At 39.0% G+C, this 25,781-nt stretch overlaps 2 protein-coding genes across 3 annotated transcripts in view; one reads left to right on the plus strand and one right to left on the minus strand.

The window, feature by feature from the left end:
• The window catches only part of LOC115211072 (60S ribosomal protein L19), a 42,697-nt gene extending 41,851 nt beyond the window's left edge, over positions 1 to 846 (minus strand). Inside the window, exon 1 of the mRNA XM_036502177.1 lies at positions 799 to 846. Coding sequence (XP_036358070.1) covers positions 799 to 831 — 33 coding nt within the window. The 5' untranslated portion in view covers positions 832 to 846. The remainder of the gene's footprint in view (positions 1 to 798) is intronic.
• The window catches only part of LOC115210501 (platelet-activating factor acetylhydrolase), a 37,196-nt gene that overhangs the window by 1,275 nt on the left and 10,140 nt on the right, over positions 1 to 25,781 (plus strand). The window contains exons 1-3 of one of the 2 annotated variants that reach the window (XM_036502178.1): positions 1,090 to 1,108; positions 4,943 to 5,336; positions 8,546 to 8,669. In XM_036502178.1, the coding sequence (XP_036358071.1) occupies positions 5,148 to 5,336; positions 8,546 to 8,669 (313 nt within the window). In that variant the 5' untranslated portion in view covers positions 1,090 to 1,108; positions 4,943 to 5,147. Of the gene's footprint in view, positions 1 to 1,089; positions 1,109 to 4,942; positions 5,337 to 8,545; positions 8,670 to 25,781 lie in introns of those variants that run through there. The other variant, XM_029779104.2, reaches the window with a different exon arrangement.

Genomic DNA, 25,781 nt, shown 5'->3' on the forward strand with positions numbered 1-25,781 from the left:
GTCTCAGATAAGGAAAATCATAGTGTTAATATAACACGATCATTTTATTTGATCGAAACGATACCTGTAATACAAATAGAACTCAGTGAAATAAATTTCATAAATTAAAACGTTTTTCCTGTAGATAAGAAATATTAATTCTTTCGGATTTTTCAGTTTTATAGTTTAAGGATTGGTCCCTCATCCGTTTTAATGTTGTTCCTCAACACATTTATGGATCTTCTATGACATCAGGTTGTAAAATATCCCCCCACTCTCTCTTATTTTAATTTTTGTCTTTCGCCTCTCAGCTCGTGTTGTTTGACTGCTCCAGGCAGGGGTGGGCGAACTTTTTTGATCGCGGGCCGCACAGTGCGTCTTTGGAACCTTGGCGGGCCTCATTTATAAAAATCAAGTGAAAATATTTTTAAAGGCGGTTATAGACCTATAAACACACAATTGATTGAAAGGAAATTTTGTGAAATATTCCTGGTTTAAGTGATTTAATTTATTTTTTAGAGTATCGGGTTCATGTTTTTCGGTTATTTGCTCCTATAGTTATTTTGGACAGCCTGTTATTGCTTACAAATTGCCAGGAACGGAATTTTCCTAGTAAAATCTGCACTAATTGTGGACAACCACCTCTTAATATTATGGACAACCATATCTTCACCCAGAAATGTGTTTTATTATGATGTCATGGGAATATTTCTCGAAATTTTTCATCGCTTCACAGTAGCTGAAACAAACAAACAGCGGACAATTTTGTGAAGGCGCGAAACAGTGAACTGAAATAAAATGCAAACTATTGTGAATTACCGTACAACTGAAACAGTTACGAAGTATCTGCATAGAAGTTGGGATTCATAAAAGCTCTCGGCGGGCCGCATGAAAACCTATGGCGGGCCGTAGTTTTCCCACCCCTGGCTCCAGGTCCTTCCTTTCTGCTGGCCTAAGGCATTTCAACCATGACTACAGCATTTTTTTTTCTTTCTAACATAGTGCACCTATGACTACATTATCCGATATGCCTTCACCCATTTACATCTAGGATGCTTCGTAATAAAGTTGAAGTGGCTCAGTATATGACTGGTACTTTATTTAACGACTACTAATGATGAAAGTCAAGGTAAAAATTATGGCGTTTGAGGGTTTAGCAGTTATTTCGGCGAAGTTTCGCATGTCGTAGCTCAGATTTCCGTCGATTTCCGTAAAAAACTTTTATTTTTTTACATAAGTAATGAGAGCGAAAGAGACTAAGAGGAAGCGATTTTATGACGAGAAGGTTTCTCTTTGAAGTCGGCCTGTGTGTGTTTGATGGGGTGTGGGAGACAGACAGTATGTTGTGTAAGTGAAGTGCTTCTGTTAGTGTGTGCGAAGAGACAGAGAGAGTAATGTGTGAAAGAGAGAGATAACTGATTTTTTACTCGGTGTATGTGTATATGTATGTATGCATGTATGTGTGTGTGTGTGTGTATGTATCTAATCTATGTATGTGTGTGTGTGTAAGTATGTGTGTGTGTATGTATGTGTGTGTGTATGTATGTGTGTGTGTGTGTATGTATGTATGTATGGCCGATTCATCGTAATTTTTTACTCGGTGTATGTGTATATGTATGTCTGCATGTATGTGTGTGTGTGTATGTATCTATGTATGTGTGTGTGTGTATGTATCTATGTGTGTGTAAGTATGTGTGTGTGTATGTATGTATGTGTGTGTGTATGTATCTATGTATGTGTGTGTGTATGTATGTATGTATGTATGGCCGATTCATCGTAATTTTTTACTCGGTGTATGTGTATATGTATGTCTGTCTCTTCGCACACACTAACAGAAGCACTTCACTTACACAACATACTGTCTGTCTCCCACACCCCATCAAACACACACAGGCCGACTTCAAAGAGAAACCTTCTCGTCATAAAATCGCTTCCTCTTAGTCTCTTTCGTTCTCATTACTTATGTAAAAAAATAAAAGTTTTTTACGGAAATCGACGGAAATCTGTGCTACTACAACCGAAACTATGCCGTTATGTCCTGCATATCTAGCGACCTCGTAAATGTTGACTTGTATATATAGGGTGCTGTTCCTTTCCCTACGTCAGCCTTGACTTATCAGATCTGTGACCAAAGAAAATTCAGTTTTAGCCGTCCAATATTTTATTTCAGTGAATATAGGATAACATTATCTGATGTGCCCTTTCTTTTGGGTGTTATTAATGGGAAATTTGGTTACTATTTCTGTAGTACAGTGATATGCCACCTTTTTCAATCAATGCCATAATAAATAAGATACTAAAACAGTTATTTGGGGTGTCCTCTGGGACGACCTAGATGAGAGATAAAACAGTTATGGAATACCATCAGCTTAAGTTTTACTGTAATAAAAAAGAGATGTTTGCACACATTGCATTTTGCTGCAAAGAATATATATGCAGTGGTGCTTTAAGAATACCAAAGTTTTCTAAATAGCTTTGCTATTTCTGACTTTCCTGAAAAACTCATGGCACACTTGTAGACAGTTTATAATACAGTAAATGCGAATGTTTATCCCAGAGGTTCCATTGTTGCTTCATATGATGATGATAGTGTTCAATAGTCAGTGCTGGACTAAATGTATTTAATTTCTGGGTTGAAATCCTGCATAGTTTAATCAAGTAAAATACCAGTTAACTATTGAGGATGATTTCATTACATGTGCTCTCTCCATTCTGAAATGCATAGCATTGTCTCTGTTGTAGAAATCTTTTTTTTTTTTGACAACAATCTGAAGGATACAGTTACCATCCATAGAACAATCAGAGACATAATAAATGAATTCTAGCTGGCTGGTAGATCAATGCAGAAACCAAGGCTGGTAGGGACATTGCAAGCCAATTAGAGTAGACTGCTGGGGTTTTGTGGGGTGTTCACCCTTCAAAGCTTTGATTGGGCTTCAAGTTACTGGTACGATAAAGAGAGGAATCATATATTTCATCACTAAAGCTTCAGGAAAGACCACTAAGTGGGTCTGAATGAAGAGGGCAGACCAGTTGTTTGCTGTGATGCAAGCTAAGACTTGATCAGCACAGGCTGGGTCAACTGACCAAGGGGTCTGCTGTTGAAATGCCCTAAACCCCATATGATCCTAAAAACATCACTGGTGATGCATCCCAGAACACCTGTGAGATGTATCTCAGAACTAAACTACTAGCTATTTATATTGGTTGATTATGAAGTATAACCCATACCAAAGTAACTGTGTTATTAGAAAGTTAAACAGTTGTAGTAGAGATAAGTGTTTAATATACATACATACGTACATATGTGTACATACATTTAGGGCCACAAACAGTTATATACAATGTTTCAGTTATATATAATACTAGCAGAGGCACCCGGTGTTGCCCAGGAATGAAATTTTTTCCCTCTATATTGGAAGAAAAGAACAAAATATGTTGTATAGAAATTTGTTATTCTAAATTCAATTTATTCTTCAATTGAGATACAATTTATTCTTAATTCATAATACAAAATAATAATAATAAACAAAAATACAAAATTTACCACTTTTATGAAAGGAGATAAATTCTACCACACATGTTGAAAGGAAATTACATAAGAGCTTTTCAGTAAACAACATTCTTTGTTTTCTGGTTTGGAGCAAAGACAAATAAGTCTTGTAAACTACCTACCCTGGAGCAACCAATATAAAGTTGACCATGAGAAAAGTAAGTCAGTAGATTTCAAAGACTGACCTTGAGCTTTTGTTATTCCAAAGCAAAGTCGCACTGGGAATTGTGTTTGTTTGAACTCAAACAACATGTCTGTTGGTTTGATTAGAATTCTTGGAATGAAAGCCTCTTCCCCAGAGGCACATCCAGTGATGATGGTGTTTCTATCACATTAGGTGATAATTCATCAAGGACTGAATCAACTGATTTGTACTTCTTAATGACTATTGGAATCTTATTCATTAATTCATGGTTAATCCTTGTAGGTGTCTCATTTTTTGGAGCAAGAATTACCCTTTCACACAACCATTTATGTGAATTGTATTTATTACTTAAGTCTGGAAATACCCTGTTCTTCAATTCAGCTGGGAAATTCACCATAATAGCAATATAAACCAAACTGATATTGCCATTCCCATCAAATAGTACTTTCCCATTTCCTAATTGGAGGAGACAGGTTGAAAACTGTTGTGCACATTGGTCCCCATGTAATAAAGCTTGCGCGTTAGTATTGAAGGAGAATTTCAGTACTTTATTCCATAGGTGTGAAGACTTAATGCATGCTTTTATTTCATCAGACCTTGTTCGTCTCAGAATGACTTATGAGTTAATGTATTTATATCAAGTCCTGATATTTATGACCTTGTTTGAATGTTAAATATCTTTATGGTCTATCACTGACATGTTTGTGGCCATGGAGCATGGCATACTAAGTGCAACCCTCTTTCATTTCTCACTTGATAAGACATCACTTCACCTACACTTTACTATCGACACCTTAGGAAAGGCATGAACAACACAGCCTCTAATTTTTCTAATTTTCTCTTTTTGATTACTTTGAACCAAGTTAAAGAAGAAAACAGTATCTACATGTTATTGTTTTTTTTTAATGGCATAGTGGGAGAAGGAAAGGGCAACAATTGTGATTCCTTCTTCTTGTGCTGTGTGACTGGTGGAGGTAAGGAAAAAGTTGTCTGTAAACTGGAGACCTGGCCTGAATGTTAGTAACAGAATGTCTCCAGTAAAGGCTTCTCAGGATCTGATGATGGATTGGGTTTACTACCAAAGAATACAAACAGTTCCTTTACAATCTACCAAATTTCACTCATAAGGCTTTAAGCAATTTCAAAGCAAGCAGTAATACAAAGTGTCATACCTGAAAGTAATATAATTGCAAGAACTTTTACCACACAGCCATGACTCCATCCATAATTCTTGCATAACTAAACTGTCCTCTCATCTTTTACAGCACCACCTTTATTGAAGACGTCAACAGTTACAGACCTCACCTGAATGATTTTCCACGGGAAGCAAAACAATTTGGTGGGCTACATCCTTTCTTGCTCTAGTGTACTAATTCACTCTTCCTGACACACACATATACAGAGAGGTGGTGGGGAGATTCTCACATACAGATACATACAAACACATAGAAAAGAAGAAGATATTGAGAAATGAAACAGCTACCACAAGGAAATGGCAAGTATGAAGTGGGAGCCATGGATATCATGACAGAAAGAAGTGAAGAAGAACCTGATGGATGTTTTCTTAGAATATATTACCCCACCATGTTGAATTCAGAGGCAGCAAAAGGCCTAAGTTCATCATCCAGCATGAAGTCAAACATCAGTGAATGTAACTATGTAAGTATGTCAATGTTGTTAGTGTGGTTATGCGTATGTGTATGTATCTACAAAACAAAAATTTGAAATTGGGAAAAAAATTGTGATGAGTGTCAGTATGTATGTATACAAGTCCACCAGTTTTCATTTACATATTAAATTCTGATATAATAATAATTTACAAACTCTGAAAGGTATTTGTAGAAAATTTCATTAAAAAAATACCCAGCAATTCCTTATAATGATTTGAACCAATTACAACAAGAGGTATTTTTCTGTGGTAAACATATCAACATATCAACACTTCTACTTGGAGCTATTTATCACCACCATCAAGACACACAGCTATTTGACTTCCTCAAAATTGCATTCAGGAAAACAGCTACTTATGTTTTCATTGCTGGTGACTTCAATTACCCTGAGTTTGATTGGGAAACCTTTTGTTGGCTGCAAAATGCAAATGATTTCCTTGTTTTAGTGCTGGATTTTGAGCTGATCCCAAGTAGTCACCTACCCAACAAGAGGTAACAATAATTTGGCTCTACTTTTTACCACCACCCATGAAACAATCATCAGTGTAATTACCAAGGAACCTTTTAAGAAATCTGATCATGCTGTCATCATTGCCAATTTGTTTCTTATGGACAGAAACAACAACCTTCACCATCTCCAAAGTACTTGCTTTGACTGGAACAAAGCAGACTGGAACTCTTACTGCTCTGAGTTACAACACCTAGACTGGCTTGACTTCTATGATGCCAGAGATGTCAATTCTGTACTTCAAAACATCCTCAATTCAATCTGGGATGAATGAGAAGCATCAGTACCATGCTCAACATTGCAGTTTGGAGACAGCAGCAGTCTGACTTGTCAGGAAAGAATGTTGTGAATACAGTCTACATAAAACAGAAGAGAATAGTAGGTGCAATAGATCATCTAACCATCTCAAGCAGATGACAAAAAAGGTAGTGCTTGAATTTGGACAATATAGCAACCAACCCTGATAGCAAAGTGTTCTGGAAATATATATGTTTGAAGCAGAGACAGCATTCTCTTTGTAATCCCTAGACATGTAGGATTACTGCTGATCTCAAAGGATGCACAGAACATATTGCTGAATGCTAAGCTGGCATTTTTACTGTTGAAAATCCAAAAGTACTATCTTCACCACCTCTGACATCAAATTCTATGACATCTGTGAAATTTACATTTGCAATGCCACCTCAAAAATAAGTGCAACTATGCCTCTCTTGGTTGTGATGGCGTTACTTATCTGTTCTCAAATACAGTGGGTCCTTTCTTTTGTACCAGTTTTCAATCTTTTTCCAATTCTTCCTTAATAGCTGTGTCATCTCAGAGCAATAGAAAATTGTCAACATCATTCCCCTGTTCAAAAAGGGTGATCACAGATCACCTGTCAACTCTTTTCCAGTCAGTCTTACTAGCTGCATTGCCAAACTGATAGAGTCCAGTATCAGAGTAACACTCTGAAATGTCTGGAACAGTCACAGCCTTATTTCACCCTCACAATTTGGATTTATCCCTAACTCCAGGGCCTCTGGCCAACTCAACAAGTTTCTTGAAGGCACCACCTAAATTACTGATTGCAGCTCATGGGTGGATGTTATTTATCTTGACTTTGCTACAACTTACAAGTCTGTGCCACAAACGACTTATGGCAAAACTTTCTGCAATGAGTGTGAAAGATGATTGAAGTCCTTCATCTTTGGTGGAAAGGGATAGTAACAGTTCTAGGACAGCATCCTTCACCTTGAGATGACACCTGGTATACACAAGGATCCATTCTTGGATTTCTGTTGTTTGTTGCATATATTAATAACATAGATGTCAACTTGAAGAATGCTGCAGTATTGAAATACACAACTGACATCAAGCAGTACCTTGAAATAAAAAGAATAGATCTTATACTCTATAGAACTTTCTTGCAATGAGACAGGGACACAAAGCAACAATGGATTACTATTTTGGGAGGAAAACCCAGCTATAACACACTCCCTCAACAACACCAATCATAAGAAGTCTGTTATTGAATGTGACTTGGAGAACACCTTCAAGTAGCATCTCTCCAACCACAGATCCTTGTTTAGGATCTCAGAGACGATATGCCACATCCTTGGCCAGCCATGTATGGCACCTGAAGGATGTAGGGACTCCACACGCAATCTCCACACTGAAGCCCCTACTGGTGACAAAGGGTCTCTCGCTCAGAGTGAAAGGTAGATTGTACAATGCATGTGTGCGAACTGCCATGCTTCACGGCAGTGAAACATGGGCTGTGACTGCGGAGGACATGCATAGGCTTGAAAGAAATGAAGCTAGCATGATCTGCTGGATGTGTAATATCAGTGTGCACACACGACAAAGTGTAAGCGCCCTGAAGCATCGGATGTGTCGTGCAAGAGAGACGTTTGTGCAAGTATGGTCATGTACTACAGACGGATGAGGAGAGATGTGTGAAGAAGTGCCACTCCCAAACAGTTGAAGGAATCCGGGATACAGGTAGACCCGGGAAGACATGGGATGAGTTGGTCAAGCATGATCTTCAAACGGGCATCACAGAGGCAATGATGAAAGACCGAGACCTCTGGAGATATGCTGTGACTGCGAAGACCTGACAAATAACGTTTCCTGCACCAGCTTCACATAGCAGCCACAGCCCATCCAAAGTACCTTGGATCACAGGACAGCCTGCTGTGCTTACTTTGGATCGTAGGGTGACCTGCTGTGCTTGAGGAGACCTATTGAGTCAAGTACATCAACATCAAAATAAAAATCAAATGGAAATTGTAGTTGTGATATCCATGCCGGTGGCACGTAAAAAGTACCAACCGATCGTGGCCGCTGCCATCCTCCCCTGGCATCTGTGCCAGTAGCACGTAAAATGCACCCACTACACTCACAGAGTGGTTGGCGTTAGGAAGGGCATCCAGCTGTAGAAACACTGCCAGATCAGACTGGAGCCTGGTGCAGCCTCCTGGCTTCCCAAACCCCGGTTGAACCGTTCAACCCATGCTATCATGGAAAATGGACGTTAAACGTTGATGATAATGATGATGATATACACATATATGGGGTGGGGATGGTTGTATATTAATATATGTTATATTCATGTGTTTCTACATGTATAAATGTTGATATAAATAGTTTCTTCCTTCCAGAAGTCTATAATAAATAATTCCTTACTTTCTATTCTCATTGATATTCTACAGTACTCTACTGAGAAGCAGAATAATATAAGTTGGTTACCAAAATCAGAATACCGAGATGGATATATATGCTTCATTGGCAAAGAAAACTCAACTTTATACAACTGTCTCTTCAATTGGTTTGGTGGTGAGATACTATTTATTAATGACTTCAAATTATGTTTGAGGTTGTTTATTTTGTCTTGTTTTGTTTTTTTGTAATGATGTTCAAATCCTATTACTGACTTAACATACATGCATCACACAACAGTATATTTACTAAGTGCATACCTAAAAAAACAGTTGTCTCAACATTCAGCTGTTTGGTCAAGAATCTACTCTCATGACCATTTTTATTTATTATTTTTACTTTCACAATTATTTTATTATGATTTCCTTTATTTCTATATGAGATTTAAATAATCTACATACTCGAATCAAGTGGTCCTGGTTCATTTTGGACTTAACTCTGATTATAGCAGCTTTCAAAGGATCTTTGGTGTTATAGGCATGTTCATTGAGCTCTCTCTCAACAATGCTCCACACGAAAAAGTCCAATGGATTGAGATCTGGGGAATTAGGTGGCCAAATGTTAGGGGTTATGTAATCATGAAAAGTTTCAGCCATCCATTCCTGTGTTACTGGAGCCATGTGTGATAGTGCAGAGTCTCACTGAAATACATATGGCCTTCCATTGCATATACTGTCTATCCAGGACTTAACAATTATTTCCAGGACCTCAATGTAGGTGTCAGAGTTAACTCTAAGGCCTTGTGGAAAGAAGTAAGGAGGTCCTTCATTGCTGACAACCCCTAAAACCATGACAGTTGCAGGAAATTTTGTATGCCTAATGCTTGGAACTTCAGAAGGATCTGCACATAACCATCTGTTATTTCTTCGGTTAACTTTTTGATCTTGGTTGAAATTTTTCTCGTTTCAGAAAAACCAAATCACATCTTCTTCTGCTGGATTTTCAGTTTGTTTAAGAGCTTTTTAGATCTTATGTAGTGATTTTCTTTTGCTTTTTCTGATAAGTTGACCTTTCCTCATCACATAAGACTTATATTTAATTTCTTCATTGACATCATTTTTGACTGTCCCTTCTGACACAAGGAGATCTTTCGCAATTGACCTCATGGACTTTCTGGGATTGTAATCAATGGTCTGTTGAATTTCCTGGATAAATTCAAGTGTTCTGATGATTTCAGATAGTTTAGAATGCTTTTTATGCATTGATACTGGTGATATGTTTCCATCTGCAATCTCTTGCAAACTTTGAGATGAAAGATCTGGCAAATTTTCAAAATTGAGATCTTTCTAAATCACTATGCTCAGCCTTTATAAACACAAGAACAGCATGCCTCTTAATTTTTTGACTAAGCCAGAAGGCTGCACCAGGCCCAGTCTGATCTGGCAGTGTTTCTACAGCTGGATGCCCTTCCTAACGCCAACCACTCCGTGAGTGTAGTGGGTGCTTTTTACGTGCCACCAACACAGGTGCCAGACGGGGCTGTCAGACGTTCACGATCGGATGGTGCTTTTTACGTGCCACTGGCACGGGGACCAGACAAAGCTGGCAACGGCCACGGTTGGATGGTACTTTTTACGTGCCACTGGCACGGAGGCCAGTCGGATTGCAATTGAAGGGCCTAAGAGTCAACCTAGCTAAAACCAAAGTTCTAATAAGTTGGAAGGTAGACAAATCACAAATGCCTTCAGGTAGATGGCCCTGCTCGATCTGTAGAAAAGATGTAGGTAGAAACTCTATAAGATGCACCAAGTGTAAGCTATGGACACATAAAAGGTGCAGCAATGTCAAAGGAAGGCTAACTAGGAAGATAGTTTTTGTGTGTGACAGATGCTCAGGAGCAATAAACACTGAAAATGCTCTGAGACCAACTTCTGCCACTTTCCAGGGAGAAAAACTAGAAATAGTTGATAGTTTCTGTTACCTAGGTGACCAAGTCAGTAGCAGGGGTGGGTGTGCTGAAAGTGTAAATGCTAGAGTAAGAATAGCTTGGGCAAAGTTCAGAGAGCTCTTACCTCTACTGGTGACAAAAGGCCTCTCGCTCAGAGTAAAAGGCAGACTGTATGATGCGTGTGTATGAACAGCCATGCTACATGGCAGTGAAACATGGGCCGTGACTGCTGAGGATATGCGTAAGCTTGCAAGAAATGAAGCCAGTATGCTCCGATGGATGTGTAATGTCAGTGTTCATACTCGACAGAGTGTAAGTACCTTGAGAGAAAAGCTGGAACTAAGAAGCATCAGATGTGGTGTGCAAGAGAGACATTTGCACTGGTATGGTCATGTGGCGAGAATGGATGAAGATAGTTGTGTGAAAAAGTGCCACACCCTAGCGGTTGAGGGAACCTGTGGAAGAGGCAGACCCAGGAAAACCTGGGACGAGGTGGTGAAGCACGACCTTCGAACTTTAGGTCTCACTGAGGAGATGACTAGAGACCGAGACCTATGGAAGTATACTGTGCGTGAGAAGACTCGGCAGGACTAGTGAGACCATTACCCGTGGCCTCTACCTGGGATGTAGCCAGTCAACTTATGCATACCTTTCCTTCTTGGGACACAAAACTCCACTTGTGAAGACCCGTTGAGGCAAGTGGAAATCGGAAATCAAAATCAAATGAAATCAAATCAGAAATCAGAACCAAAATCAAAGTCGATCAACATCAATGGAAATTGCAGCTGCGATACCAGTGCCGGTGACACGTAAGCGTACCACCCGACCGTGTCCATTGCCAGTGCCGCCCCGACTGGCCTCCGTGCCGATGGCACGTAAAAAGCACCATCCGATCGTGGCGGTTGCCAGCCTCACCTGGTCCCTGTGCCGGTGGCACGTAAAAAGCACCACCCTACCGTGTCCGTTGCCAGCGCCATCTGGCACCTGTGCGGGTGGCACGTAAAAAGCACCCACTACACTCACGGAGTGGTTGGCGTTAGGAAGGGCATCCAGCCGTAGAAACACTGCCAGATCAGACTGGGCCTGGTGCAGCCTTCTGGCTTCCCAGACCCCAGTTGAACCATCCAACCCATGCTAGCATGGAAAGCGGACGCTAAATGATGATGATGATGATGATACATATATATATATACATATATATATATATATCATCATCATCATCATCATCGTTTAGCGTCCGTTTTCCATGCTAGCATGTATTGGACAGTTCTACTGGGGTCTGTGAAGCCAGAAGGCTTCATCAGGCCCAGTCAAATCTGGCAGTGTTTCTACGGCTGGATGCCCTTCCTAACGCCAACCACTCCGATATATATATATATATACATACATATATATATACATACATATATATATACATATATATATATATACATACATATATATATACATATATATATATATACATGTGAGCTCGAATCCCGGACCGGGCTGCGTGTTGTGTTCTTGAGCAAGGCACATATTTCATGTTGCTCCAGTTCACTCAGCTGTAGAAATGAGTTGCGACGTCACTGGTGTCAAGCTGTATCGACCTTTGTCTTTCCCTTGGATAACACTGGTGGCGTAGAGAGGGGAGGCTGGTATGCATGGGCGACTGCTGGTCTTCCATAAACAACCTTGCCCGGACTTGTGTCTAGGAGGGTAACTTTCTAGGTGCAATCCCATAGTCATTCATGACCGAAGGGGGTCTTTACCCTTTTTTTTGATATATATATGTGTATATATATTTATATATGTATATATATATATATATATGTAACGGGAAGGTTTACAAAAATAAACAAAAGACGAAGGCAGGTGGAGTACAAACAAACAAATGTATTAGTATGGCGCTCAGGAATAGAAATAGAACAAGTCTTTTACGTTTCGAGCCTACACTCTTCGACAGAAAGATACACAGAAAAAAGCAAAGAGAAAAAAAAATGCGTGTAGGAGCTAACGATCTATCATGATATATATGTATCATGGCTCGGCTTCGCAAACGAAGATCAGGAAGGCTGTTCACGTCGTGTGCATGCACGCTCATGACTGACAAGTCCGATGGGAAAGGCAGGTCCGTGAGCAGTGTCCACAGACGAAGGTAACATCCGGTGTGGTGTCAGAGGTGGCTCGCACCTACCTCCTGCATCTCTTGTCTTTAAGTGTGTCTCTTCCTTGTTCCTCAAACTTGCTGACTGCGTTGAAGATCGTGTGGCGCCAGACATCACGGTCCGCAGCCAGGTCTGACCAGCATTGGTGGTTAATTTGACATGCTGTTAGAGACTTCTTGAGGTAGTCTTTATAGCGCTTCCTCGGAGCTCATCTCCCTCGGTGGCTGGTGGAGAGTTCGCCAAACAGGGCAATCTTTGGAAGTCGATGGTTCTCCATTCTGGAGACATGCCCTGCTCATCGGAGGTGGTATTTCAGTAGCGTGGCTTCAATGCTGGGGATCTTGGCCCGCTCCAAGACTTCAATATTTGTGACAAAGTCACTCCAGTGAATGTTGAGGATGGTGCGGAAACATCGCTGGTGGAAGCGCTCGAGGAGATGGATGTGACTGCGGTAAGTGATCCAGGTCTCTGAGCCGTAGAGAAGAGTGTTGAGAACCACGGCCCTGTAGACTCTGATCTTTTGTTTTGTTCTTCAGGCCACCATTGTGCCAAACACGTTTGTATAATCTGCCAAAGGAGCTATTTGCCTTAGAAAGTCTATTGTCAATTTCCTTGTCGATCCTTGCATCGGACGAGATGATGCAGCCCAGGTATGTAAACTGCTGTATTGATTTCAGTTCAGTACCGCAGATAGTGATGTGGAGTGGCCGGTATTCTTCTTGGGGTGTAGGTTGGTGAAGTACCTCCATCTTCTTGAGGCTGACCTCCAGCAAGCCAAAGAGCTGCGAGGCGTCTGCAAAGCAGGACGTGATGCACTGCAGAGCTCGCCCTGTGTGGGCAACAAGGACAGCGTCGTCTGTGAAGAGAAAGTCTCAGATCAACCTCTCCTGTGTCTTGGTGTGGGCTTGGAGGCGCTGTAGATTGAAGAGACTGCCATCCAGATGATACCTAACATACACCCCATCCTCATCCTCCATACCTTCAGTTGCATGCTTGATCATCATGCTGAAGAGAGTCGGTGCCAGGACACAACCCTGCTTCACACCGTTGGAAATGGGGAAGGGCTCCGATAGGTCAACATTGAGTCTGATCTGACCACGCTGATTCTTGTGCAGCTGGATCACCATCTGTAGAAACTTGGTGGGACAGCCAAGTCATTCCAGGATGAGCCATAGTCCTGTCCTGCTCACTGTGTCAAATGCTTTTATAAGGTCCGACGAAAGTAGCATAGAGTCTCCTGTTTTGTTCTTGGTACTTCTCCTGGAGTTGGCGGAGGATGAACACCATATTCGTTGTGCTTCTGTTGGCTCTGAAGCCACACTGACTCTCAGGGAGGTTTTCTTCAGCGATGGTTGGTACTAGCCTATTGAGCAGGATCCTGGCAAGTACTTTGCCGGCAATAGAGAGTAGGGTGATTCCCCGGTAGTTGGAGCAGTCAGACTTTTCACCCTTGTTCTTGTACAGGGTTATGATGACAGTGTCGTGAAGATCCTGTGGCAGCTTGCTCTACTCCCAGCAGCAGACAAGAAAATCATGGAGCTTGACATGGTGCATCGGACCTCCATTCTTCCAGATTTCTGGTGAGATGCCGTCAACTCCTGCTGCTTTGCGACTCTTGAGTTGTCCTATAGCTTCAATCGTTTCTTTGAGGGTGAGTGATTCGTTGAGCTCCTCTTTGAGTGGAAGTTGAGGAATGTGAAGGATGGCAGCGTCCTGTACAGTGCGGTTAGCACTGAAGTGGCTTTGGAAGTGCTTGGTACTTCTCCTGGAGTTGGTGAAGCGAGCGAGGATGGAGGTGTTATCAGTGAGGAGGTCCTGTCCATCTGAACTGCGTAGGGAACTCTGGACCTGGTGGGTGGGGCCATACAGTTTTCAGAGCCTCGTAGAAGCCTCTATAGTCTCTGAGGTCAGCACACAGCTGGGTTCTCCGTGAAAGGTGGTCCCACCACTCATTCTGCATTTCTTTGAGTTTTCGCTGCGGGGTGCTGCATGCTCGCTGAAAGGTAGTTTTCTTCTCAAGACAGGCTAGTTGTGCGAGGTGGGCCTGATGAGCTGCCCTCTTCCTTGTTAGTAATTCCTGGATCTCCTTGTCATTTTCATCGAACCAGTCCTTGTTTTTTTTCTTTGTGTGTCCAAGTACTTCCATAGATGTCTTAAGAATGGCTGATTTCAGGTTCTCCCACAAGGTGTCTGGGGTGGTGTCATCAGTGCAGGGGGATTCATCTAGTCTTTGCTGCAGGTTTGCTTGGAACTTGATTTTCACTTCCTCCCGGCACAAGCTATCGACATTGAGTTTCTTTATGAGGTTACCTTTCTTCTTGAGTTTGGTTTTGAACTGCAGTTTGAGCTTGCAGTGGACAAGGCGTTGGTCAGAGTGGCACTCTGCACTGGGCATCACTCTTGTGTGTAGGACGTCTTTCAGGTCCTTCTGGCACACAAGCACATAGTCAAGTAGATGCCAATGTTTGGACCGGGGATGCATCCAAGTTGTTTTCAGACGGTCTTTCTGTTGGAAGATTGTGTTGGTAATAGCAAGTTGGTGCTCTGTGCAGAACTCGAGCAGAAGGTGCCCGCTGTCATTACTGCCACCAATGCTGTGTCTTCCAAGGACTCCTTTCCAAGCCTCAGAGTCCTTCCCAACTTTTGCGTTGAAGTTGCCAAGGATCAAGACCTTGTCGTTTGCAGGGGTGTTGTTCAAGAGTCTATGCAGATCAGAATAGAAGCTGTCTTTGTCCGCGGGATCTGCCAGTAGAGTTGGAGCATAAACACTGAAGAGAGTGAGATGTTGTTTGCTCTCCAGTGGTAGGCACATGGATATGATGCGGTCCGAGTGGCCCGTGGGTAACGTTTCCAGTTTGGAGGTGATGGAATTCCTCACCATGAGTCCTACACCCAACACATTTTTCAGATGATAGTTTTCTGGACCAGAAGAGGGTGTAGCCAGCGCCGCGTTCTTTGAGGCTGCCCTTGTCAGCGAAGCAGACCTCACTGAGAGCTGTTATGTCAATGTTGAGACAGGAGAGTTCATGGGCTGTGAGAGCCGAACGACGTTCCGGGCGGCTGCTGTCAGCCTTGTCAAGCATGCTCCTGACGTTCCAGCAGGCAACTTTCAGCTCCTGCTTAATTTTCTTCGGTTTTGTTTCCATGTTTGTTCGACCGCTCTGAAGATGCCCGTTGACCACAGTTAGCCAACTGGGTATAGAGGAGAACCTTTTCTACCGCTCCTCTCCATGTGGAGCAGGCAGTGCTCTCCCTAAATAGGGCTGCCTGGTCGCTCAGGATGCTGCTGAGTGGTGTCGTCACCTCCGGGTTGACAACAAGGCGACCAAAGTCCTGAGCCACCTACATGTAGGGTTGAGACTACGGCTTCCAGTGACATCTTCCACCTGCCACTTTCGCCCCTTTCCCATCGCTGCAGGGCTTTTAGGATGGCTGGTCACAGAACGTGGACATGTCCTTTGACCTGTGCTAGGGAGTTTTTTAAGGTGAAGTGCAGTGCACGCAAACTGGCCCCACCCTTTAAGCACAAGGTTCATCTGCCATGGCCTAGCGAGCTGGGACAGTGACAGTGAGAACCGCGGGTCGTAGGTTTCAAGTCGGAGTCATCCTATCCCAGGAGGGTTGCCAACCATGGCTGACGAGCCCCTCCTGCCCATGCCATCCAAACCAAAATGTGTTTTTGTTTGTGCATATGTTGATATGGGTAATTCGAGATGTGTTCACAGAAATGATCAAGTGTTTTGTTCTTACCTTAGTTTCTAATGCAAACACCAGAGACACACGACTACAAGAACTAAAAGATACCCTCATCACCAGGAACTACCCACCTTCACTTATTGACATATGCATTCAACATCCAGGAACTCAGACATCCTAAATTAAAGAAAAATTTACAACCAAAAGCCTTACCACACATCTCCACACACAACCCTCTCAACAATGAAGCCTTCAACACCATCCTCCAAAACATACCCCTGCTAAAAAAAGACCACAGAATGAACATAATCCTCCAAACACACACGATCATAAAAAGCAAGAGACAGCCCAAATCTATGAAAAGTCTCCTAACACAAGCCCAAATACGCTCATCAACACAGAAGCCGACAGTAAAAAAATGTGGAAGACCCAATTGCGGGATATGCGATTATCTAATTGAGGGATCAAAGTTCTCCTTCAAACAGGGACAACGGTTCACAGTGAAAAGCAACTTCACATGTGCTTTGGAGAACCTGATAGACACACTAACCTACTCTGGGTGTCAAGAGCAATACATAGGCCAAACAAAAAATAGTTTGCGTAAAAGAATGGCCCTGCACAGATCCCAGATAAAAATTTCCCAAAACAGAAAAATAGCATTCAGCCAACACATAGAGATTTGTGCCAACAACAAAACACCAAGCTTCAGGATTTCCCCCATCTACCAATTCAGGGACGATACAACCTGGAGCCAACGAATAAGTAAAGAAACTCTCTTTATTACATAATACAGGCCCCTTCTGAACAGTAAATGATATATCCACCTCAGCTTTAGAATAACACAAATACACATGCAAATATTACATTCCTAAGAAAATTCCATTAAAAATCAGCCCCAATCGCAGCTATAACCTATAATGTGCCAACTTTAAGTCATACAACACCTTCTTCTTCTCCTCCTCCTCCTTCTACTTCCTAACTTTATCACTAATGCTTTTTAGTATAACACCTAAGCAAATTCTATAAACAAACCTTTCAATAGAAATATTCTCATGAATTGAACAACAACTGCTAGCCATCACTGACCACTCAAAATACAACAATCAAGGCACTCCCAAATTCTCCCCCCTTCTCACCCTCCTTCTTCCCTACCAAGAATTCACAACCCACAAGTGTAAACAAGAGAGACAGAGAAAGGCAGAAACAAAGAAAATGCCACTTATATTTGAACACTATACAAATATTCTTTTAAAAAAACTTTTCTTTTAATTTTTCTAAATTTAATTATTTAATCGTTACAGTTGAAAAGGTCTCAAATGACTGAAACCGGTACTGAGAAATGTTCTTTATAAAATTATTTTAGCATTTTTCTATCTTGACTTGTTTTTTCATATATATATATATATAACGGGAAGCTTTATGAAAATAGACAAAAGACGAAGGCAGGTTTACGGAAATAAACAAAAGACGAAGGCAGGTGGAATACAAACAAACAATTGTATTAGTATGGCGCTCAGGAAATATAAATAAAACAAGTCTTTAACGTTTCGAGCCTACGCTCTTCAACAGAAAGATACACAGAGAAAAAACACAGAAAGAAGGAGAGAAAAAAATATGCATGCAGAGGCTAGCGAATCAACATGGCGATCTGATTTCGGCCAGAAGTCAAAGATCAAACGTGAGACGCAAGAGCGAAATTAGGGGAGATAATAGGGTTAAATGACCCCGCTCCAACATAAGAGTGTGTGTGTGTGTATGAGAAGAGTGTGTGTGTGTGTATGAGAGAGTATTAGTACGTATGAGAGGTCTGGACGTGTGTATGTATATATGATGTGATGTGTAAAGTCGTATGGTGTAGTGTAGAGAGAGGAGATGAGGGGGGAGGTAATGGGGAGGGGGAGAAAGAAAGGGGAGAAGAGAAGAGGAGGGGGAGAAGGAAGAAGAGGAGGAGGGAGGATAGAGGGGGAGAGAGAGAGAAGGGGAGTGAGGGAGCAGAGAGAGAGAAGGGGAGTGAGGGAGCAGAGAGAAAGAGGGAAGAAGGAGGGAGGGAGAAAGAGGGAAGAAGGGAAGAGGAGTAGGGGTGAAAGGATGAAGGACTGAAGAGAAGTAGGGGTCGGGGGGATTAGATGAGGGGGGAGGGGGGAAGTTGAGACCAAATGGCGTATAAGAGCGAAGAGAGAAGATTAATTCCTGTTCACGGCGTAAACGGGAATCCGGATGGCCTCTGTGTAAGGACAAACCGAACACAGACAGGTGTTGCAAGGAGTGACCGGTGGAGCGGAAATGGCGTGAGACCGGTGTGTCATTCGCAAGGCGGATGTCACGAAGGTGTTCCGCAAACCGGTCAGCCAAGCGGCGTCCCGTTTGTCCGATGTACAGGGAATGGCAGAGAGAGCAAGAGATGCAATAGATAATATTGCTGGAGGTGCAGGTGAAGGAGTTGATGATGCGATAGGGTCGATGATGGGTGCCAGTGAGGAGGGTGGTGTTGGAGAGGTAAGGGCAAGTGCGGCAACGTGGGCGGGAGCAGGGGAACGAGCCAGGTTGGGAGGTAGAGTCAGGGAAGGAGCTATGGACCAAAAGGTCTCGAAGGTTATGGGCTCATTTGAAAGAGGGGAGGGGTCGGTTAGGGAAGAGGTGTGAAGTGGACGGGTCGGACTGGAGATGACGGAAAGCTTGAAGAATGGTGCGTTGGAGAGGTAGGGTCGTGGGGTGGTAAGTTAGGGTTTTCAAATCAAACTAAGTTCCTGTGTGAAAAGTTTTGACCATTTTATAGTGGTATTGAGTTTGTAGTGGTGGGGAGGAATATAAGACAGTACAAGAGGGTGATATATGTATAAATTAAATTAGAAATAAAACCACTATTAGGCAAATCAATGAAAAACATAAACTAAAACATAACAATAAAAATAATTAATATAATATACAAAATATATAAAATATAAAATTAAAAATTTAAATTATTTAAATTTAAAATTAAAATTATTAATTTATATTTATAAATTTATACATATATATATTTAAATATATATAACTATCAAAAAGTATTAAAAAGTTTAATATAAGATAAAAACTAAAACCACTACATACGTTTCATGCCCATAACCTAATTCGAATTACAATAATTTAAATTCAATTAATAATTCGAATTATGGTTATAGTCAATGTTCAGGTTAAAGATAATAGTTAAATAAATAAGCAAATATATTTAAACAATATTTTTTTTAAGAAATAAATAAAATAATAATTTTTCTTATAAAAAACTCTATTATCAAACTAGAAACTTTAACGATTATGATTATGTCATACAATCCAATTATAATGTTAAATATTAATTTTTAAGGTAAGAATAGATAGAAAATGTATTTATCTATTCAGATATAATATGGCTTTAAAAAAAACATAATAAACTCACGAATAACCTAATCTCAGTTATAGTCAATATCTATATAAAATTATAGTAACGCCTCGATGTACGAGTAAATTCATTCCCAGAGTACGCTTTTATTTTTAAGCTAAAACTCAATATGAATAGTGATTTTTTTAATTATTTTTTTTGTTAAATAATTAGGTAATTACCTAATTGAGTTTTAGCTTAAAAATAAAAGCGTACTCTGGGAATGAATTTACTCGTACATCGAGGCGTTACTATAATTTTATATAAATTAATTAATGTTATAAGATTTTTAGAGTATACATAGTAATTGGTAGTTATTAATTATTTATTTATTGAATATTAAGTATAATTTAATAGAAATATTAAAATTACTAAGTCTCTCTAAGGAAGAAGAGGAGGAGGGAGGATAGAGGGGGAGAGAGAGAGAAGGGGAGTGAGGGAGCAGAGAGAGAGAAGGGGAGTGAGGGAGCAGAGAGAAAGAGGGAAGAAGGAGGGAGGGAGAAAGAGGGAAGAAGGGAAGAGGAGTAGGGGTGAAAGGATGAAGGACTGAAGAGAAGTAGGGGTCGGGGGGATTAGATGAGGGGGGGAGGGGGGAAGTTGAGACCAAATGGCGTATAAGAGCGTTACTGGAAATTAATAGTTATCGCCATACTAATGTGGCAGTCTTATAAATATAAGACTAAAGCTGTCGCTGGTTAGCTCCAAGAGGCCACCGCCTCAAGCTAGCTATTTGACACACGAACCTGCATCCATTACGAGCCTTCGAACTGTAGCTGTCTGACTGGCAGGATGAAGCGGCTGACCTCCCTTGTTTGAAGGCTTGTAATGGACGCAGGTTCGTGTGTCAAATAGCTAGCTTGAGGCAGTGGCCTCTTGGAGCTAACCAGCGACAGCTTTAGTCTTATATTTATAAGACTGCCATATTAGTATGGCGATAACTATTAAGTATAATTTATTATTGTTATTTTAATAATAAATCTTATAGTATAGAGTGGTTCTCTTCTTTAATTGTAACTTCATTCTATTTACATTTATTGTTAAACCATAGCTTTTTCCATTGACAATTTTAATCCACAATTTTCATTGATAAAATATATTCGTAGATTTTCACTGTTAAAGAATTCTTCATATATTTATTCTATTTTTGTTAATAATGTAATTCCACGAGTATTCTTATAAATGCAAAGCTAAGTAATCTATTTCTATTTAAGATTTAAAAATTTAAAATATTTTAATAAGTCTTATTGTCTAATGTTGTATTCTATATAAATACTGATTGTTATGTAATGGTTTAGTTATCGAAGTTATGTATAATTATTAGATTTTAACTCTAAATTTATTTGTAAGACTTTACTTAGCCAAAGAGATATATAGATCGTTAATAGTAATACGATATTTTAAAGTTAGGTTTCATGTCTACACATTTATTAATAGCATAAATTTTAGTCTTTAATCACTATATTTGTTGATAGTTATTTAGTTATTATTTTTAAATATTTTATAATTATTAGATGTGTGCTTAAATCTAATATATGAATAACGATTTTTTAGTTAAATAATTTGGTAATTAAATTTTTGGACTATAACTGAGTTAAGGATATTGGTGAGTTTATTATGTTTTTTTATATATTCATAAATATCTCTAATAGTTGACTTTGTTCTATTATAGCTTATATATAGCTATTTTCAATTGATAATTTGTAGTAGTATTTTTCATTGATAAATATATTCGTAGTATTTATTGGATACTATATAACTAAGGATTGATAATTTCATTGTATAAGTATTTAGTTGTTGAAGATATGTATTTCATTATTTCATTAGTAGTTCTTAACTATACGTTTTTTGTAAGTTATTAATTAGCCAACGAGATATATGGATCATTAAATAGTTATAGGGTTCTTTTAAGATAGTTTATTTGTTTACAATTTGCTTTTTCATTTTTAATCTTTTAATTTTTAATATATTTCATAAGTAATAATGAATAATTAATTTATTTAGTTTTTTATTATATGTATAGGCGCAGGAGTGGCTGTGTGGTAAGTAGCTTGTTTACCAACCACATGGTTCCGAGTTCAGTCCCACTGCGTGGCACCTTGGGCAAGTGTCTTCTACTCTAGCCTCGGGCCAACCAAAGCCTTGTGAGTGGATTTGGTAGACAGAAACTGAAAAGAAGCCCGTCGTATATATGTATATATATATATATATGCGTATGTGTGTTTGTGTGTCTGTGTTTGTCCCCCTAGCATTGCTTGACAACCGATGCTGGTGTGTTTATGTCCCCGTTACTTAGCGGTTCGGCAAAAGAGACCGATAGAATAAGTACTGGGCTTACAAAAAGAATAAGTCCCAGGGTCGAGTTGCTCGATTAAAGGATCTGCTCCAGCATGGCCACAGTCAAATGACTGAAACAAGTAAAAGAGTAAAAGAGAGAGTAAAGAGTATATATATTTATTGATAGAGATAATTTTAGATCTTAATTCTTATATTTATATATATTTATTGATAATTTAGTTATTATTCAAATATTTTATAATTATTTGATTTGAACTTAAATTTAATAATATGAATAGTGATTTTTTTGATTATTTTTTTGTTAAATAATTAGGTAATTAGATATTGACTATAACTGAGATTAGGTTATTCGTGAGTTTATTGTTTTTTTAAAGCCATATTATATCTGAATAGATAAATACATTTTCTATCTATTCTTACCTTAAAAATTAATATTTAACATTATAATTGGATTGTATGACATAATCATAATCGTTAAAGTTTCTAGTTTGATAATAGAGTTTTTTTATAAGAAAAATTATTTTATTTATTTCTTAAAAAATATTGTTTAAATATATTTGCTTATTTATTTAACTATTATCTTTAACCTGAACATTGACTATAACCATAATTCGAATTATTAATTGAATTTAAATTATTGTAATTCGAATTAGGTTATGGGCATGAAACGTATGTAGTGGTTTTAGTTTTTATCTTATATTAAACTTTTTAATACTTTTTGATAGTTATATATATTTAAATATATATATATATATATATATATATGTATATATATATATATATATATATATATATATATATATATATATATATATATGATTGATTGATTGATTGATTCTAGTTTCAGCTCATGAGCTGTGGCCATGCTGGGGCACCGCCATATATATATATATATATATATATATATATATATATATATATATATATATATATATATATATAAATTTATAAATATAAATTAATAATTTTAATTTTAAATTTAAATAATTAAATTTTTAATTTTATATTTTATATATTTTGTATATTATATTAATTATTTTTATTTTTATGTTTTGGTTTATGTTTTTCATTGATTTGCCTAATAGTGGTTTTATCTCTAATTTAATTTATATTTATACTGTGAAATCCTAAATCTAATTTTTCCCTATAAGTTTGGATTTACTCCCTAATATTATTATTATTATATATATAATAAGAAAGGGTAAAATTAATTAATTAAGAAGTAATCAATAATTTCACCAAGTAGAATTTCTTATATTTCTTGAGTTTGTTGCACTGACGAACATGAAATGCATATTCTGCATTAAATGCGAAATCACATGTGATATGTAACTGAATTCTTTTTTTAAAATGATGTGTTTTGAAGTTTTGCATTCGGTAAAATTTTGTTTATTTTTAGTAGTTTTGACCGCATTGGTCCCTCTTAGCGTGTTGGTATCTACGAATAGTAGTACCCTCAATATAATATTAAAAAATAAGTATATATATATATATATATATATGAAAAAATAAGTCAAAATAGAAAATGCTAAAATAATTTTATAAAGAACATTTCAGTCATTTTGAGACCTTTTCAACTGTAATGATTAAATAATTAAATTTAGAAAAATTAAAAGAAATGTTTTTTTAAAAGGAATATTTGTATAGTGTTCAAATATAAGTGGCATTTTCCTTGTTTCTGCCTTGCTCTGTCTCTCTTGTTCACACTTGTGAATTCTTGGTAGGGAAGAAGAAGAAGGATGATGAGGAGAAGGGGGGGGGAAGAATTTGGGAGTGCCTTGATTGTTGTATTTTGAATGGTCAGTGGTGGCTAGCAGTTCATGAGAATGTTTCTATTGAAAGGTTTGTTTATAGAATTTGCATAGGTGTTATACTAAAAAGCATTAGTGATAAAGTTAGGAAGGGAGAAGATGAAGAAGAAGATGGTGATGATGATGATGATAATGATGTTGATGATGCTGAAGAAGAAGAGGAAGTAGATGTAGATGATGATGATGATGATGATGATGATAATGATGATGATGAAGAGGAGGAAGAAGAGGAAAGAGGAAGGAGAATATGAATGAGTGGAAGTAGTGAGGTGTTGGGGGCTGATTTGTAATGGATTCTTAGGAATGTAATATTTGCATGTGGCTTTGTGTTATTCTAAAGCTGAGGTGTATATTTCGTTTGTCAGACCCATTCAGAAGGGGCTTATATTTTGTAATAAAGAGAGTTTCTTTACTTATTCGTTGGTTCCAGGTTGTATCATCCCTGAATTGGTAGAGGGGGAAAATCCTGAAGTTTGGTGTTTTGTTGTTGGCTGAATGTTATTTTTCTGTTTTGGGGAATTTTTATCTGGGATCTGTGCAGGGCCATTCTTTTACGCAAACTATTTGTTTGGCCTATGTACTGCTCTTGACACCCAGAGCAGGTTAGTGTGCATATCAGGTTCTCCGAAGCAGATGTGAAGTTGCTTTTCATTGTAAACCGTTGTCCCTGTTTGAAGGAGAACTCTGATCCCTCAATTAGATAATCGCATATCCCGCAACTGGGTCTTCCACATTTTTTTACTGTCGGCTTCTGTGTTGAAGAGTGTATTCGGGTTTGTGTTAGGAGACTTTTCATAGATTTAGGCTGTCTCTTGCTTTTTATGATCGTGTGTGTTTGGAGGATTATGTTCATTCTGTGGTCTTTTTTTAGCAGGGGTATGTTTTGGAGGATGGTGTTGAAGGCTTCATTGTTGAGAGGGTTGTGTGTGGAGATGTATGGTAAGGGTTTTGGTCATAAATTTTTCTTTGATTTGGGATGTCTGAGTTCCTGGATGTTGAGTTGAATGCATATGTCAATAAGTGAAGGTGGGTAGTTCCTGGTAATGAGAGTATCTTTTAGTTCTTGTAGTCGTGTGTCTCTGGTGTTTGCATTGGAAACTATAGTACATATCCTTTTCGCTAGATTAAAGGGGGATATTCATTCTGGTGTGTCTGGGGTGGCATGAATTGGAAGGAAGATATTGCTTAGAATCTGTAGGCTTATAGTATATATCTGTTTCTATTACATTATTAGATTTCTTAATAAGGATATCGAGAAAGGGGAGTTGTTGCTGGCTATATTCCATCATGAATTGGATGTTTACGTCCAGTCCATTTAAAATTGCTTGGAATTCTTTGAGTTTCTCTATATTTTCATGCCAAAGAATGAAACAGTCATCTAGGTATCTCTTCCAGTTGTTTTCTATGTAGAAGGAGAAAGGGCTGCCATATCTTTCTAGAACCTTATGATACAGACTGATTTCTAGATATCCCATGACTAGGTTGGCAAAGGAGAGGGCCATTTGCGTTACCCATCGCAGTCCCTGATTTTTGTCGGTAGAAGTTGTCTTTGAAGGCGAAGACCTGAGATGAGGTAGTGAAGCATGATCTTTGAACATTGGGCCTCACTGATTCAATGACTAGTGACTGGGACCTTTGGAAATATGCTGTGCTTGAGAAGACTGGGCAAGCCCAAGTGAGACCATAACCTCATGGCCTATACCAGGGGTGTAACCAGCCCACTTATGCATACCTTTCCTTCATTGGACACTAAACTCTGCTTGCGAAGACCTGTTGAGGCAAGTGAAATCAAAATCGAAATCAAATTCGATGACTGGCATCCATGTTAGTGTAGCACAAAGAGTACCATACAAGCGTGATCATTGCCAGAGCAACAAACTGTCCTCCATGCCAGTGGTACGTAAAAAGCCCCATTTGAGTGTGTGATCATTACCTGCGTTGCCTTACTGGCACTTGTGCTGGTGGCATGTGAAAAAATATTCGAGCGAGTCCGTT

Source organism: Octopus sinensis, linkage group LG4, assembly GCF_006345805.1.
Source record: "Octopus sinensis linkage group LG4, ASM634580v1, whole genome shotgun sequence".
NCBI classification, from domain to species: domain Eukaryota; kingdom Metazoa; phylum Mollusca; class Cephalopoda; order Octopoda; family Octopodidae; genus Octopus; species Octopus sinensis.